This window comes from Ranitomeya imitator, chromosome 3, assembly GCF_032444005.1.
Source record: "Ranitomeya imitator isolate aRanImi1 chromosome 3, aRanImi1.pri, whole genome shotgun sequence".
NCBI lineage: Eukaryota > Metazoa > Chordata > Amphibia > Anura > Dendrobatidae > Ranitomeya > Ranitomeya imitator.
In genome coordinates this window covers 473,505,727-473,523,141 of record NC_091284.1, presented here as the reverse complement: position 1 = coordinate 473,523,141, position 17,415 = coordinate 473,505,727, and the positions used below count along the sequence as shown (strand labels likewise).

Below are 17,415 nucleotides of genomic sequence, written 5' to 3'. Positions count from 1 at the left end.
TGTCTCTCTCTCTCTCTCCCCCTCTCGTTGTCTCTCTCTCTCTCTCCCTATCGTTGTCTCTCTCTCCCCCTCTCGTTGTCTCTCTCTCTCCCCCTCTCGTTGTCTCTCTCCCCCTCTCGTTCTCTCTCTCCCCCTCTTGTTGTCTCTTTCTCTCCCCCTCTCGTTGTCTCTCTCTCTCCCCCTCTCGTTGTCTCTCTCTCCCCCTCTCGTTGTCTCTCTCTCCCCCTCTCGTTGTCTCTCTCTCCCCCTCTCGTTGTCTCTCTCTCTCTCCCCCTCTCGTCTCTCTCTCTCCCCCTCTCGTTGTCTCTCTCTCTCCCCTCTCGTTGTCTCTCTCTCTCCCCCTCTCGTTGTCTCTCTCTCCCCCTCTCGTTGTCTCTCTCTCTCTCTCCCCCTCTCGTTGTCTCTCTCTCTCCCCCTCTCGTTGTCTCTCTCTCTTCCCCTCTCGTTGTCTCTCTCTCTCCCCCTCTCGTTGTCTCTCTCTCTCCCCCCCTCTCGTTGTCTCTCTCTCTCCCCCTCTCGTTGTCTCTCTCTCTTCCCCTCTCGTTGTCTCTCTTCCCCTCGTTGTCTCTCTCTCTCCCCCTCTCGTTGTCGCTCTCTCTCCCCCTCCTCCTCTCGTTGTCGCTCTCTCCCCCTCTCGTCGCTCTCTCTCACCCTCCCCCTCTCGTCGCTCTCTCCCCCTCCCCCTCTCGTTGTCGCTCTCTCCCCCTCCCCCTCTCGTTGTCGCTCTCTCTCCCCCTCCCCCTCTCGTTGTCTCTCTCTCTCTCACCCTCCCCCTCTCGTTGTCTCTCTCTCTCACCCTCCCCCTCTCGTTGTCTCTCTCTCTCACCCTCCCCCTCTCGTTGTCTCTCTCTCCCCCTCCCCCTCTCGTTGTCTCTCTCTCCCCCTCCCCCTCTCGGAATGAATTTGCATCTTGGTGCCAGAAGCATTCAGAGGTATTTTCCTATCGCCACGACAGCACCCCTACGAGAGAGGGGATCCGCCCACCTTCCGGACAGGAACCTACAGGATTTAAAGGGGCGGTCCCCCTCACCACTCCAGTTTGGGTTCCTGTCCGGACGGCGGGAGCCGGCAGCAGCAGTCTTACCCGGGCCTCCATGCCTCTGCGCAGTATCTTTTAGAACGGCAGAATCGGGGGCTCGGAAGCAGCGTCGGGGGTGTCCTGCGCGCAGACCCCCCCTCGTCTGGCCATACGGAGCGCGTCCCAGGAGTCGGGCAGTGCCGTCCTGGTCTGCAGTTGAGCGCGGTGTGCAGCGTCCACACCGGCGCTGGTGAACCCGGAAGTAGTTCGTACACTTCCGGGGTAAGCCGGGGGAGGAGCGCTGCAGCGCTGTAAAAGAGCGGCGCCTATGGAATGAGTTGTGCAGCCATGTCCTCAGTAGGGGACGCCGAGCACCCTCATGGAGAGGGAACGGAGCAGCGCAGTAAGAGCGGTAGCGGCCGCTCAAGGAGAAGCAGCAGCAGCGGGGGCAGCAGCGTGCGAGCGCCCCAGCGTCACATTTGGATCCTACTCCTCCAGAACCAGTATTCACAGAGTCAGCCTTAATGGTGAGTGTTAACTAGACACCTGGTGCTGATATGGTCTGTTATTTGTGCTTTGTTTTAGGGGAAAAAAACAGTTAAATCTAAGCACAAGCAATGTGCTCTATGCATGACTCCAATGCCTGACAGTTATACCAAGAGGCTTTGTCAGGCTTGCTTCTGTCAGACCTTAGAAGAGGAAGCTCCCCTTCGGTCATCAGACCTTAGAGCGGTCATCAGGGAGGAAATAAGTTATTCCCTTAGAGGCAGCCGCCAGGAAAGGTCGGGCAGGAACTTATCTCCAGGATCTAGTCTGTCCCTACAAGAAGGGGAATGTTCCCGCTCCTCATCTCCATCCTCCTCAGATGAAGAGGGAAGGCCTTGTTTCTCGGTGGAAAACATGGACATGTTAGTTAAAGGAGTCCGAGCTACCATGGGTGTTGCAGAGAGCAAGGAACCAAGGTCCGCACAGGACATAATGTTTGCGGGCTTGTGCCAGAAGAGTCGTAAGGCATTCCCGGTGGTAGATATAGTTAAGTCCCTTATAAAGCGGGAATGGGATAAGCAGGATAAAGGTTTCCTGCCGTCATCAGCTAAGAGAAGATATCCCTTTGACGACAATGATTTGGCAGAATGGATGAAAGTTCTAAAAGTGGATGCAGCGGTGGCTTCTACGTCTAAAGCCGGTGCTTTGCCTCTGGAGGATGTGGGCCTTCTGAAAGATCCGTCTGATAGAAAGGCCGACATATTTTTGAAAAAAGTGTGGGAATCCTCTGCGGGAGCATTTAAGCCTGCTATCTCTAGCACGTGTACGGCTAGATCCGTCATGGTGTGGATATCACAGCTGGAGGAACAGCTGAAATCCAAGGTACCCAGAGACAAGATGCTGAACTCCCTTTCGCAAATACGGGAAGGGGTGGCGTATTTAGCGGATGCATCGGTGGATTCTTTAAAATTAGCGGCAAGATCAGCAGGCCTCTCAAACGCTTCTCTCCGAGCCTTATGGCTTAAAACCTGGAAAGGAGATGCCCAGGCGAGAGCTAAACTGTGTACAATACCGTGTAGGGGTGAGTACCTGTTTGGCCCGGTATTGGATGATATCCTAGCTAAAGCTGAGGATAGGAAGAAAGGTTTTCCTAAAGCTTTCAATTCTACCTTCAGGAGACGCTTCCAATACCGAAGACCTTACCACAACCGAGACTGGGAACCAACAGACCCGAAAAAGAAAGGTTCGAACTTTAATGCCTCATCATCTTCCTCAAGAAGAAGAAGATATTATCGCTAGTAAAGATCTTCCAGTAGGGGGCAGGTTAAAATATTTCCATGCGCAGTGGGCTAAAATAACTGCGAGCAATTGGGTTTTAGGTATAATTGATTCAGGGTTAAAATTAGAGTTTCGGGAGAAACCTTCTGATTTTTATATCTTGACTGCCCCTGATTCCTTAGACCAACAAAAAGCCCTTGAAAAAGAGGTCCATATGTTAAGACGGAAGGAAGTTATAGTGGAGGTTCCGAAACATCAACAGGGGAAAGGGTTCTATTCCCCTTTATTTTTAATCTCCAAGCCAGATGGATCCTTTCGAACCATCATAAATTTACGGAGATTGAACAAACATCTAAATTATCATGCCTTTAAGATGGAATCTATTAAAACGGCGACTAAACTTCTTTTTCCCAGATGTTATATGACAGTCCTGGATTTAAAAGATGCGTATTACCATCTGCCCATTCACCAGGATCATCAACAATTCCTCAGAATGGCGGTGCGCTTAAACGACCAGGTCAGACACTTTCAGTTTACTGCAATGCCATTTGGTCTATCTATGGCACCGAGGGTGTTTACTAAAGTCATGGCGGAAGTAATGGCCCATGTCAGAGAACAGGATACATTAATTGTACCCTACTTGGATGACTTCCTGGTAGTGGGAAATTCGTTTTTTTCAGTGTAGTACTCGCCTAAATCATGTAATATCTTCCTTACAGGACTTGGGGTGGATAGTCAATATGGAAAAATCGAGATTGGAACCATCAACAACTCAGACCTTCCTGGGTATTCTGCTAGATTCGGAAGAGCAACAATGTTTCCTTCCGGAAGACAAAAAGCAGAGGATTGTGCACAAAGTCAGTACGGTAACAAGGAAGCCAGATCTGACTTTAAGAGACGCTATGTCCCTTCTGGGATCCCTAACGTCTTGCATACCAGCCGTCCAGTGGGCTCAATTCCACACTCGGGTGTTGCAGGCCCAAGTCTTGGATGCAGAGAGGAGTCTTCAAGGGCAATTAGGCGGAAGACTCAGGCTGTCCACCGCCACTCTACACAGTCTGAGATGGTGGTTAAACAGGATACATTTAGAAAAAGGAGTACGCTGGAGTATAGTACCAGACAACACGGTCACAACCGATGCCAGTCCAATAGGTTGGGGAGCTCATATAGGAGATGTTTGGACTCAAGGGCAATGGTCTCTCTTAGAGGCTCAAGAGTCCTCAAATTGGAAAGAGCTCACGGCAGTAAAGAAGGCCTTACTCAGGTTGCTTCCATCTCTGCAGGATTCACATGTAAGAGTCCAGACAGACAACACAACAGTAGTGGCGTATCTCAACCATCAAGGGGGTACAAGGTCAAGATCCCTAATGAACACCGCCACAGACATACTCAAAGTAGCCGAAGCCCACTTTCGCTCTCTATCAGCTGTTCACATTCGGGGAGAGCTCAACACAGAAGCAGATTACCTCAGCCGTCATTCTCTACGTCAGGGAGAATGGGTTCTGAATCGACGGGTGTTCAAACAGATAGTAGACCTATGGGGGTTGCCCGTTATCGATCTATTTGCAACGAGAGAGAACAGACAGACCAGGAAGTTCGCTTCTCTTCAGGTGGCGGACAAGCCCTGTATAATAGACTCCCTTCAAATACACAGGGATTTCCCTCTGGCTTATGCGTTCCCCCCAATGTGTCTGATCCCTATAGTCCTCAGGAAGATCAGGGAGGAGAGAGCGAGAGTGATCCTGATTGCCCCCTTTTTGCCCAGGAGGGCATGGTTCTCGTTACTCAGGGCAATGTCTGTGTTCGACCCCTGGGTACTGCCGACCAGCCCGGAGCTTCTTTCTCAGGGTCCATTCCGTTACGCCAATGTGGAATCCCTGCATCTGACGGCGTGGAATTTGAGAGGGAGTTATTGAGGAGAAGAGGGTTTTCAGAGGCTCTCATATCTACCCTTTTAAATAGCCAGAAAGAAGTTACCACTAAAATCTATGCTAAAACTTGGAAAAAGTTCCTTGCCTTCTACCAACATCCCTTTTCAGGCAAGGTCCCAATTCCGGCTATTCTGGAGTTTTTACAGAAGGGCTGAGAATTGGGCTTGGCGGTAAATACCCTTAGAGTCCAAGTATCAGCTTTGGGAGCGTTATATAACAGCGATGTGGCGGGAAATAGATGGGTTTCCCGATTTATTAGGGCCACTGAACGTAGTAACCCAGTGTTTATCCTTAGATTACCACCATGGGATTTCAATTTGGTTTTAGACGCCTTAACAGAACCCCCCTTTGAGCCATTAGATTCTGTCTCCATAAAAAATTTAACTTTAAAAACAGCCTTCCTAGTAGCCCTGACCTCTGCTAGGAGAGTGAGTGACTTACAAGCTTTGTCGATAGATCCTCCTTATTTAATGGTCTTTCAAGATAGGGTAGTATTAAAACCAGACCCAGCATACCTACCAAAAGTAGCTTCCAAATTTCATAGAAGTCAGGAAATAATTTTACCATCTTTCTGTGACAGTCCGAATTCAGCTGACGAGCAGAAATATCACATGTTAGATTTCAGAAGAACTCTATTAGAGTACCTACACAAAACAGAACCATGGAGGCAGAGTAGGGCTCTGTTTGTCTCCTTTCAGAATCCAAGGAAAGGGGCGAGTGTAACTAAAGCGTCTATCGCCAGATGGATAAGAGATGCCATATATCTTGCTTATACTGCTAAAGGCCAGACACCACCAGATGGCATCAGGGCCCACTCCACTCGAGCAATGGCCTCATCCTGGGCGGAAAGAGCGGACGTCTCCATAGACGTAATATGTAAGGCGGCAACGTGGTAATCTCCTTCCACCTTTTATAGACATTATTGTCTTGACTTATCTTCAGAGGCCAATTTAGTTTTTGGCCGTACAGTACTTATTGCTGTAGTCCCTCCCAGGTGATTGATCTTTGAAAATCTCTCGTAGGGGTGCTGTCGTGGCGATAGGAAAACCGGTTTTTACGTACCGGTAATAGGATTTTACGGAGCCACGACAGCACCCGCACATTCCCCCCCGTAGTTGATCACTGGTTTCTGCACCCTTTTGGGGAAAGTGTGCTTGTTAAAAAATCACTCATTAGGAGGTGATAGTATTTAGTAATGTTTAAGTATATATGTTTATGTACTAACTCAATGGCGGTGTCCCTTATACTCTGAAACACAAACTGGAGTGGTGAGGGGGACTGCCCCTTTAAATCCTGTAGGTTCCTGTCCGGAAGGTGGGCGGATCCCCTCTCTCGTAGGGGTGCTGTCGTGGTTCCGTAAAATCCTATTACCGGTACGTAAAAACCGGTATTTGTTGCACCCTAATAAATAAATTGGTTGAAAAATATTGTCAACCAAGAAAAGACTTGTTGGAGTTGCAAAAAAAAAAAATTAATTCAGATTGAGCTGGAAATGGGATGACACCCCTTATATACGTTCACATCCTTAGATAACTTCTTTAGAATTACCGTACATAGAAAAAGAACTGCTATATTTGACATCATCTTCACCATGTGTATCTGTTTTAGTTAACAGCGCTGATCTGTGGCTTCATTATCAAGCTGAGGAACTGTCTGCATGACGATGGCTTCCTGCGCCAGTTATACACGATTGGTCTTCTGGCACAGTTTGAAAGTCTCCTCAGCACGTATGGTGAGTGTTGCGCAGGGTACACTACAGCTGTGCCTTATGGTGCCATACGGTTGAGAACCAGGACTGAGCCTATAAGATTAATATATGAAATATCAGAAGCTTTCAGTGTGCCACTAAGGCCTCTTTCAGACGGCAGTTTTTCACTTACAAGTTCTATCAGTGTTTTTCACATATATAACTTGTACCTATTATAGTATATGGGGTTGTTTATATGTCTGTGGATTTTTGCTGGTCCAAAACATGGAGACTTGCCTGATTTTTATCTTGTCATGGATCAAACTAATGTAAGTCTTTTGAGCCGTGAAAAAATTGGATAGCAGTCTGATGGACTGTTTAAGAAGAGAAACTTGAGGAATCTCCATCAGTTTTTCTTTATGAAACTTTGATGGTAAAAACTGACACTTATCAAACTGGTGAAAATCTGATCCCTAAGGCTAATGGAAATCCGTCAGTTTTTTGCATACGAGGAAAATGACTGACGCCATTACAGTATGCTCACATAAGTTCAGTGATCGTTTCTTCTATACATTCAGATGGCTACGGCGTACCTCTACAATGACCATTGTCAGTGACTGCTACAAATGCTTTTAGTTAGGGTTGGGGCTACCTGAATCAGCAACTTGTTGTAGAACAGGAAAGACTTGCATTTACGCATAATCTCTGCAATTTCTGGAATTTTCTACAGCAATTCATGCTGTTATTTTTTCCAACACGTGTCCTGTTGTTGTCCAACCTTTCCCTTTAGGAGAAGAGCTGGCCATGTTAGAAGACATGAGTTTGGGCATCATGGACTTGAGGAATGTGACCTTCAAAGTCACCCAGGCCATATCGAACTCCTCCACTGATATGTTGCCGGTGATAACTGGAAATCGGTGAGTTAATGTAACTTGTGTTAATTAGTCGAAACTCAGTAATAATGTCAATTAAGAAAATGTAAGGGCCAAGAAAAACAATTATTGTACTTAACCAATGTCAAATGTACAGGTCCTTCTCAAAAAATTAGCATATAGTGTTAAATTTCATTATTTACCATAATGTAATGATTACAATTAAACTTTCATATATTATAGATTCATTATCCACCAACTGAAATTTGTCAGGTCTTTTATTGTTTTAATACTGATGATTTTGGCATACAACTCCTGATTAACCCAAAAAACCTGTCTCAATAAATTAGCATATCAAGAAAAGGTTCTCTAAACGACCTATTACCCTAATCTTCTGAATCAACTAATTAACTCTAAACACATGCAAATGATACCTGAGGCTTTTATAAACTCCCTGCCTGGTTCATTACTCAAAACCCCCATCATGGGTAAGACTAGCGACCTGACAGATGTCAAGAAGGCCATCATTGACACCCTCAAGCAAGAGGGTAAGACCCAGAAAGAGATTTCTCAACAAATAGGCTGTTCCCAGAGTGCTGTATCAAGGCACCTCAATGGTAAGTCTGTTGGAAGGAAACAATGTGGCAGAAAACGCTGTACAACGAGAAGAGGAGACCGGACCCTGAGGAAGATTGTGGAGAAGGACCGATTCCAGACCTTGGGGAACCTGAGGAAGCAGTGGACTGAGTCTGGTGTGGAAACATCCAGAGCCACCGTGCACAGGCGTGTGCAGGAAATGGGCTACAGGTGCCGCATTCCCCAGGTAAAGCCACTTTTGAACCATAAACAGCGGCAGAGGCGCCTGACCTGGGCTACAGAGAAGCAGCACTGGACTGTTGCTAAGTGGTCCCAAGTACTTTTTTCTGATGAAAGCAAATTTTGCATGTCATTCGGAAATCAAGGTGCCAGAGTCTGGAGGAAGACTGGGGAGAAGGAAATGCCAAAATGCCTGAAGTCCAGTGTCAAGTACCCACAGTCAGTGATGGTGTGGGGTGCCATGTCAGCTGCTGGTGTTGGTCCACTGTGTTTCATCAAGGGCAGGGTCAATGCAGCTAGCTATCAGGAGATTTTGGAGCACTTCATGCTTCCATCGGCTGAAATGCTTTATGGAGATGAAGATTTCATTTTTCAGCACGACCTGGCACCTGCTCACAGTGCCAAAACCACTGGTAAATGGTTTACTGACCATGGTATTACTGTGCTCAATTGGCCTGCCAACTCTCCTGACCTGAACCCCATAGAGAATCTGTGGGATATTGTGAAGAGAAAGTTGAGAGACGCAAGACCCAACACTCTGGATGAGCTTAAGGCCGCTATTGAAGCATCCTGGGCCTCCATAACATCTCAGCAGTGTCACAGGCTGATTGCCTCCATGCCACGCCGCATTGAAGCAGTCATTTCTGCCAAAGGATTCCCGACCAAGTATTGAGTGCATAACTGAACATTATTATTTGATGGTTTTTTGTTTGTTATTAAAAAACACTTTTATTTGATTGGATGGGTGAAATATGCTAATTTATTGAGACAGGTTTTTTGGGTTATCAGGAGTTGTATGCCAAAATCATCAGTATTAAAACAATAAAAGACCTGACAAATTTTAGTTGGTGGATAATGAATCTAATATATGAAAGTTTAATTGTAATCATTACATTATGGTAAATAATGAAATTTAACACTATATGCTAATTTTTTGAGAAGGACCTGTATAGTAGTAAGCTCATATATAATCATTGTTATCCATGAAATTACTAGAGGATTTGCAGTAAAGCATATTTATAATTACATTTTCCACATTCTTCTACTTAATCATGGTCAAGTTTAATGCTTTAGTTGTTGCTTATGAATTCATAGAAAAATGATTTATGTCCATAGCTAATTTGATACACCAAACCCATAATCTAACACATATCAGTGATTCTTAAATAAAAACATCTTAGTGTTTTCTGTGAATTTTTTTTTTTTTTACAATATTTGATAGTAAATCAAAACTTTAACACCATGCCATTGTTAGGTTCAGAATGATGTGCTGGTTAATTTCCTAATATATCCTTATAATTATCAGAGCTCGGTTTTGCTGATGCAAAGCTTGGGACCTTCAGCATAGATATTAATGTAAAGATGCTGACTGCCTGCAACGTACACTAGAGGGAGCTAAGAAGCTTACTCACTGCTGTGCCATTCAATGTAAAAATAGTATGCAAAAAGCTCCTGTGTGCCATCTAGTGGTGGCTGCTAGTAATTAACATGTCATTTAAAGCACGCCACATTCCCCAGATTGGACAGCTAAACTGTCACTCACTGCGTCAAAGACACAATGAGTGGTGGAATCGTGACACTGGCTCTGTCGTTTTAGGCGACTATGTTTCACTCTGTTGCACTGTGACGTTTTAGAGAAAACGTGGGTTTATCAGCTGGCCAAGGACCATGCCGCTTAGGTGACTAGTCCACATGGCTGGAGAATTCAGCCTGCCTGGCTCTTCTTTGAGTGACCGGTCTCTCTGTCAGGAGGCTAGCCTCTTGGACCAGTCACTCGGGTGGCATGGTCCCAATGTGGATGTTAAGTGTATGATTTCTCTCAAATAACACAGTATTTCTGAATAAAACATTCCTTCCTGAAATGATGACTCTGATTCTTGCTGCCCATCATTTTTAAATTCTTGTAATTCTATTGAATTTTGAGCTCTGTATCAGAAAAACGGACCTCCAACTGCTATAAAGATATATCAAGGAAACAGACGTGGAAGAAGTTTTTACCTGTTTAGATAAAAAAAATAAACAAACTAGAGTTCAACGTTGGATGTTCACTCTCTAAAGCTCTGAATATACTGGTATCATGGATTCAGTTTTTAAAGGATATACTATACTAGATGGTGGCCCAATTCTAATGCAACAGGCATTCTAGAATATGTATAGTAGTATATAGCACAGCCCACGCAGGATATAGCACAGCCCAGGCAGGATATAGCACAGCCCGCGCAGGATATAGCACAGCGACGTATATAACACTGGAGGGGATTATGGAGGGGGGCCGTGGCGGCAGCTTTCTGGAGACCGTCCCCGGCCCGTCCGTCCATCAGAGGAGCAGATGTACGGGCGGTGGTGAGAGCAGCGGAGGCGCCATCTCTGGCAGTTTAGGAGCAGCACACGGTCCGCGCATAACAATAACAGGACACGTGTGTAGATGACGTAGAAGCCGAGGGCCCGGCCGGGAGTGTGGCTCGCACGGGGCGCCCTGCAGGACTTCACAGTGCCGGCACATGGGCTGGCTCCGAAGAGCTGTTCACGTGCGGGTGATAGTCCGCCCTTCCTGTAGTCCGGCACGGAGGCCGCTACTGGCGGATGACATCGTGGCTGCTCCCGGGAGTGTGCGGAGCCCCGGGCACAGGTCAGATGATGGCGGCCGCTGTGATCTCCCCGTTGTATTTCCGTGTCCTGCATTGTGAGCGCTCGCTGCTTCCTCCCCATTATAACCTGGTGCACCATGTGCGGGTCATGTGTCAGCAGTGAAGCACGCAGGGGGCACTGACTGGAGGGGAGTAGGGAGGGGGCAATTCATGGCCGGACTGTGCCTGTGCCAATCAGTGACCCAGGATTTCCGTAACAGACAGACACAGACAGACGGAAGTACCCCTTAGACGATTATATAGATTGATGACCAATCCATTTTGTTACTGATCCTTGTAGATTCTGTTGATTCTTAATGAACATCTAAACCTACTGCCGTTTTAAATACCGTATATGCACAATAAACATTTTTAGAGAACAGAATAGCAAAGTGTTTTTTTTTTTATGTGTGATATGTTATGTATTTTTCAAGTGATGGATTTAATGTTCGCATCCCATTGCCGAGCGCCTTGTTTGATGCCCTTCCTCGCGAGATTCAAAGTGGGATGCTGCTAAGGGTTCAGCCAGTCTTATTTAACGTTGGGATCAATGAACAGCAGACACTGGCAGAAAAGTAAGCATGATCACGTGTATGGATGGATGGATAGAAGTGTTTCTTTTGTGTTTTTTTTTTCTATTATAGAGTATTTTTGAGAGTGTGGTTAATATTTTATGTCATTCTTAGATGACTGTGGTTGCCCAAGCTGTATGGGTAGGCATGTGCTATATGCAGCCTGTACGAACCTTGTTGCTGGAGTGTCAGGAAGATGTGCTGTTTTTGTTTTTTTCTGTATCCAAATGAGAAGTCATGACAGAAATGTGTGGGCAGCCATTTGTAGTCCTCTGCTTGGGATTGTAGACCAGTTCTATATCTATTACCGTACTATTGTCTTCTAACTTTTACTATGGTATACACCAATGATTAGCTGTACATATGACTTGTGTGCTGTTTTTAAGTATATAGTTTGACAAGCACTATAATATTTTGCATATGTTGGTTTTTTATGAACCAAGATTTGGAGATACATCGCTGCAGGAAGTTATAAACATTGAAAGCTTGGTACGACTTAATTCTTACTATGAACAGTTCAAGGAAGTCTTACCGGAAGACTGTAAGTTTCTATTGAATTATTGTAATTTATGGCAAATAAGAAACAATATGTGAATGTACTAATTTTAGTTAATTCTTGTATTTCCCTGTAAGGCTATGTTCACACAATGTGAAAAATTTCCACTGGAAATTTGGGCTCAAATCCGGTACAAAGATCAATTTGGATTCGCCCTACTGTATTAAAAAGCAATATCCACTGTGAAAATCCAGACTAGCAGTGAGTTAGCATTCTAGAATTGTAGAAATCTGCAGCATTATCTCAGTTTTGCAAATCCCGTTCACTTGTATTGTACAGTAAATTACTGCAGATTTTTGATGCATAATTCACACTACAAATCGGCAGCAAATCTACGAATGTGTTAACATGGTCAAGTCTGTAACACATGTTCAGTGTATTTCTTTTCGTTTGGTTAAGGAGGATCTTTCACCACAATTTTTCATGTTGAACTGGACACACCATGTAATATTGACTGCAAAGTGGGATAAAACTTTTTTAAATTTATTTATTATTGCGCCTCTCCCTTGCCGAGATCTTAGCAGTCACGCACCTATTGAGTTTTTTTTAAGACCAAGTAGACTTTACCAGATAGTTTTCACTGGCGTGTATTTCTTTTTCCTGTATGTTGCTGACCAATCATAAGTACGCAGCAGGAAAGCAGAACATGTCCCCACTATAGCAGACAGCCCTGAAACTTCCTGCATGATTAGAAGGCATGAATAACTAATACCTTTCAGATAAGGTCCCTGTAGGGAAGGGACAGCATAGCTGAGCTTACCTGTGTCACATTACAAACCCTTCTATCTGCGTTCATCCTCTCATAGCACGGTCAGCTTGACTACACTATCCCTCATCCTACAATACCTGCCCGTAGCTGTGTCTGTAATCACGCTAATGGCTGTTGTGCTCAACTTGTAATTGCTCTGCAGTGAGATCCGAGCAGATTGTTTCTGTGTGAGATGTAATTACATCTCTGATCTCACTGCAGAGGGAGTACAAGTTACTCTGAAATAAGCCATGATTGCTCTCAGACACAGTAATCAGGAGAGTTGATATAAGGGTTTGCAACTTGACACAACTAAACTCAGCTGCACTGCCCCTCCCACCACTGACTCATGCAGGAGTCAGAGCTGTATCATTACATTCACTCACTGAGAAGCTTAAAGGGACACTGTCACCTGAATTTGGAGGGAACAATCTTCAGCCATGGAGGCGGGGTTTTGGGGTTTTTGATTCACCCTTTCCTTACCCGCTGGCTGCATGCTGGCTGCAATATTGGCTTGAAGTTCATTCTCTGTCCTCCGTAGTACACGCCTGCACAAGGCAATCTTGCATTGCGCAGGCGTGTACTATGGAGGACAGAGAATGAACTTCAATCCAATATTGCAGCCAGCATGCAGCCGGCGGGTAAGGAAAGTGTGAATCAAACACCCAAAAACCCCGCCTCCATGGCTGAAGATTGTTCCCTCCAAATTCAGGTGACAGTGTCCCTTTAAGTTGCTGTGAGGCAAGTTCTTCTTTCCCTTGCATGTTTTTACTTGCTTATGATTGGTCAGCATCATATTGCAAGAGAAAGTACCCGCCCCCAGTGAAATCTATTTGATAACACCAACTTGGTTAACTCATTAGGTGCTAAATACTTTGATACTTTAATTGCTAATGTTTCCACAACATAGAGGTGAAATAATAAAAAAAAATTCTGCTCTACAGTTAATATTGCATTCTGTGTCCAGTTCAACTTGAAAAATTTGGGGAGAGATCCTCTTTAACTACATCTGCCTTGTGAATTGGCTTTGTCCTTTTTCATACAATCATCCCTATAGGGCACACTGCAATCTTTTACACTTAGTGCACCGTTCACGTGGAAAGTTGCCTATGTGAATTGGTGCTTTTGGGTTCAGTCCATTGTGCACTTGTATGAATATGTAATCTGTGTAGTTTTATTTTCTTATAAATATATAACCCTAAGGTGACCCTACATTATCATTAGTGTAGAATATCTGATACGGGCCTACAGCCTGCATTCAGCACGGTGCCACTCCTGCCTTGATGCCACTTTCCATAGGAATATACATGAATACGGGAGATGGAATTGTATGTATATGGAATATGGTCCAGCAGTAACACAATGCTATGGAAATGGTTAATATATAGATTAATGTTACTTTTTTAGATTTGCTTTGATTATTTGTTTATTTTAGGTCTCCCACGGTCTCGGAGTCAAACATGTCTCCCCGAGCTGCTTCGGTTCCTTGGACAGAATGTCAATGCAAGGAAGAACAAAAATGTTGACATCCTATGGCAAGCTGCTGAGGTAGGCAATTTTACTAGTTCATTATTAGTGAGATAGCACTGGATATTCTGTATACAAACTGTGTAAATCCGTGTATGTCCATGATATAATATATAAAGCAATGAGTTAACTATTTACATCATTTCACAATAATATTATTCTGACTCCATTATACAAATCTTTAAGAATATGTTGAAGTTATTAGAATTTTTTTGATTCAAGATAGAGTACTATGCACGTAAAGCATTTTCCATGTGGATCCATAGCTCTTGATACATTGTATGGATATGTGCCTTGGAGCACCCCAGTAAAAAGGAATATATCCATTCCGGGCAGTTCCTCCACATTGTTCTGTTTTGTAGTTTTCCAACAGTGCTACGTCATCATTTTGGAAAGTATTTTTGGAAGGCGATTTTCTTCTGTTATGTCACGTGAGTTCTCCCACTTTCTTAGATATGTAGACGACTAAATGGTGTTCGATTTACAAGCTGTAAGAGTGCCAAGGACCGTACAGCCATGTCAGTGACGTTGGAGCAATGCTTGATTCTACAACATGAGCATGGAATGGCGCCACAGGTTTTTACACAAGCTCTGGAGTGCATGCGAAGGTAAGCAAAATCTCGCTTGCTCAATGGCTTTATTTGCCCTCACTACAGCAACCAGGTGAGCTACAGATGTGTACTTCCCAGAAAAAATCCAGGTAACTGGGTCAGAAAGAAGCAAAGCTCTAAACGTTATATATAGTTTATTATGAAATAAAGATGAAAGTTTTAATGTAGTAATAATGACAAAAAAAATTCTCTTTTTCTGCACTTAAATTAATTGGAGACCTGATCACTGGGTTTTTATGGTCAGAAAACTGTGGTTCCTGGGAATGCATCTGCAGGTTGCCCTGGTTTGCTAGTCATATCGTCTAGAGAAGGATTGGGTCACCTGTTGCTTTTGTTATACGGCTGGAAGGTGTCGGGTACCCACATCGGCTCTAGACATATACCAGCTTTTACTTGTCAGGTCACCGAGGCTGTGTGGTTGGTTGTCATGACTGTTCCTACCCCTCCATCTCGCCTTGTTTGTACAGTATATCCGCACTTATGTTCTGTGTGCAGCAGCAGCAGGGATGTTACTGTGGAATAAAAGAGAAGTTGTGATTTATATCCTTTCAGTGTTCTCATTAAAACATTGCCTTGGCATTTAACCCCTGCGCACCACTTACCACATAAAGCTTAAAGGGAATCTGTCAGAAGAACTTCCCACCATAAACTATTTATATGTGCATGTAGCTCTTTCAAAGACAAGTCCAGCCATACCATTACATGGTTATTGCGTTCCTCCGTTACGGAGAAATCATCATTTGACTTTATATGCAAATGAGGCCAATGAGCTATAAGTAGATCTGAAGCCTCTGTCACTCCAGATCTATTCCCTGCCCAGCACCGCATCCTCCTGCTTGTCGGACAGCCTCTATGCTGTTTGACTTCAGATTAACTGTCAGTCAAGCAGGTAGAGGTGACATTGGGTGAAGAATAGAGCTGGAGTGACAGAGGCTTCAAATATACAACCTCATTTTGCATATCAAATCAAACGCTAATTTCACAATAATGGAGAAGCAGACTGGTCATGTAGGGGTATTGCTGAGCTTCTCTTTGAAAGAGCTACATGCGCATATACCGTAAGTAGTTTGAGGTGTGAGAATCCAGCTAACAGATTCCAATTTTGCAACCTCTTTCCCCATGTAGTGTAGAAAGCTTCTCAGTCTTGTTCCCTCCATACATGTCTATCAAATGTTTTTGCTACATGCAAATTCTTCATCCCCTTTTATCCTTTTTTTGACCCTTTCTATTTTCTAAAACTTGAGCATATGACAGATTTATTCACTTTCTTTTCTGTACTGGAGCATAAACATTTATCCAATTCTCCTAAGTTAACGTTAGAACTTCCGACGTTATATGAGGCTATTTACATACCACTGCGTGAAAACAGCATATACTGTAAAGTAGATGAATTGGTTAATGTTGTTTTAAGAGTAAGTTTATGAAACTAATGTTGTATTGTTTGGGCCCTTCAATTCCCTGCAGATCGGTGAAGGTCCGAGTTCTGAGACTCACACCGATTGCTAAAAAGACCACTGAGAAGAGTGCAGCTCAGGAGGCAGAAGCTCAAAATTCCTGCCTTAGCATGCGTACAAAGCGAAGTATGGTTTCAATAGAATATCTTGAGACTTTTTTTTATATTTTATACCACAAAGTAGCTTAATCTGGGTGTGGATAGCTATGAAAATGAGCTGTAAGGCAGATTTATGAATAGCTAAAACAGTTGCACAAAACGGTCACAAACTCACTCTATGGCATTAAAAAGGTGACAGAGGCAAAGAGGGGTCACATTTCTTGGATATTGTGTGAAATTTTGCCAAGTTTGGCGCAAATAACAGCATCTCGGACACCAGCAAAACTGAATTTAAAAGTTCCTCTTCAGGGAATCGTCTTGCATCTAGAATTAATCGACAGAAATGTTTAATACCAATGCTAATACAGCTGCATTCATCATTCTGAAGGCTTCATATCTACGACTTGCAAATTTTATCACTGCATAAAATATACTTTCCACTCGTTCCACTTCTATCAGTTGTTTTGGTCCACCAGCCATATACAGTAATTTCATTGTAAACTATTTCTTGTGACAACCAGAAGAACTGTGAACGCAGCTCTTGTACCATCGTACAGGCAATAAGACGTGTTTACAAAGTTAGGCCTTTTTCAGAAAGACCTATTGTACCCATGTTTTAAGTCTGCAGACCTGATGTTCAGGCTTCCTCCAATTGAAAAACACTGAACATGGGAAAGCCGGTTTTCAATTGGAAGAGGATGGTGGACAGGTCTGGTCACATGACCCTCCAACAGCAGCCATTTTGAGAATAGGACAACTGTACAATCTTTGAGTAGACTGGCACTTTTATATCCAAAAAGAGAACCTGTAATACTTACAGTATATATTAGTAAGTACGGTACTAAAATATTGTCACGAACACCACTACTGCTGCCTCCAACTTGCTCACGACACACGTACCTAGAATGTGACTCTGCTTCCCACTCATCCAACGTTCACTTATTGTGATAGGCCAACAATTAGCTAAGCGCACGCCACAGACTGTCCCCACATCCATGCCACACTTTACACTGCCACCATTTGCCGTTCCACCAGGCCAGAAAGGTGCCTGCACTGGGCAGCACACTGCTACACTGGCACACGCAGCTTTCCTGTTATGAACAGGTGGTTCAGAAACACAATGGACCTGGTGGT

General features: G+C 44.2%; 1 protein-coding gene across 7 annotated transcripts in view; it reads left to right on the top strand.

The window, feature by feature from the left end:
- INPP4A (inositol polyphosphate-4-phosphatase type I A) overlaps window positions 1-17,415 on the top strand; it is a 187,434-nt gene that overhangs the window by 149,624 nt on the left and 20,395 nt on the right. For all 7 annotated transcript variants that reach the window (XM_069757492.1, XM_069757495.1, XM_069757496.1 and 4 more), the window contains 6 exons: window positions 6,322-6,445; window positions 7,191-7,317; window positions 11,150-11,290; window positions 11,731-11,828; window positions 14,027-14,139; window positions 14,572-14,726. In XM_069757492.1, the coding sequence (XP_069613593.1) occupies window positions 6,322-6,445; window positions 7,191-7,317; window positions 11,150-11,290; window positions 11,731-11,828; window positions 14,027-14,139; window positions 14,572-14,726 (758 nt within the window). The remainder of the gene's footprint in view (window positions 1-6,321; window positions 6,446-7,190; window positions 7,318-11,149; window positions 11,291-11,730; window positions 11,829-14,026; window positions 14,140-14,571; window positions 14,727-17,415) is intronic.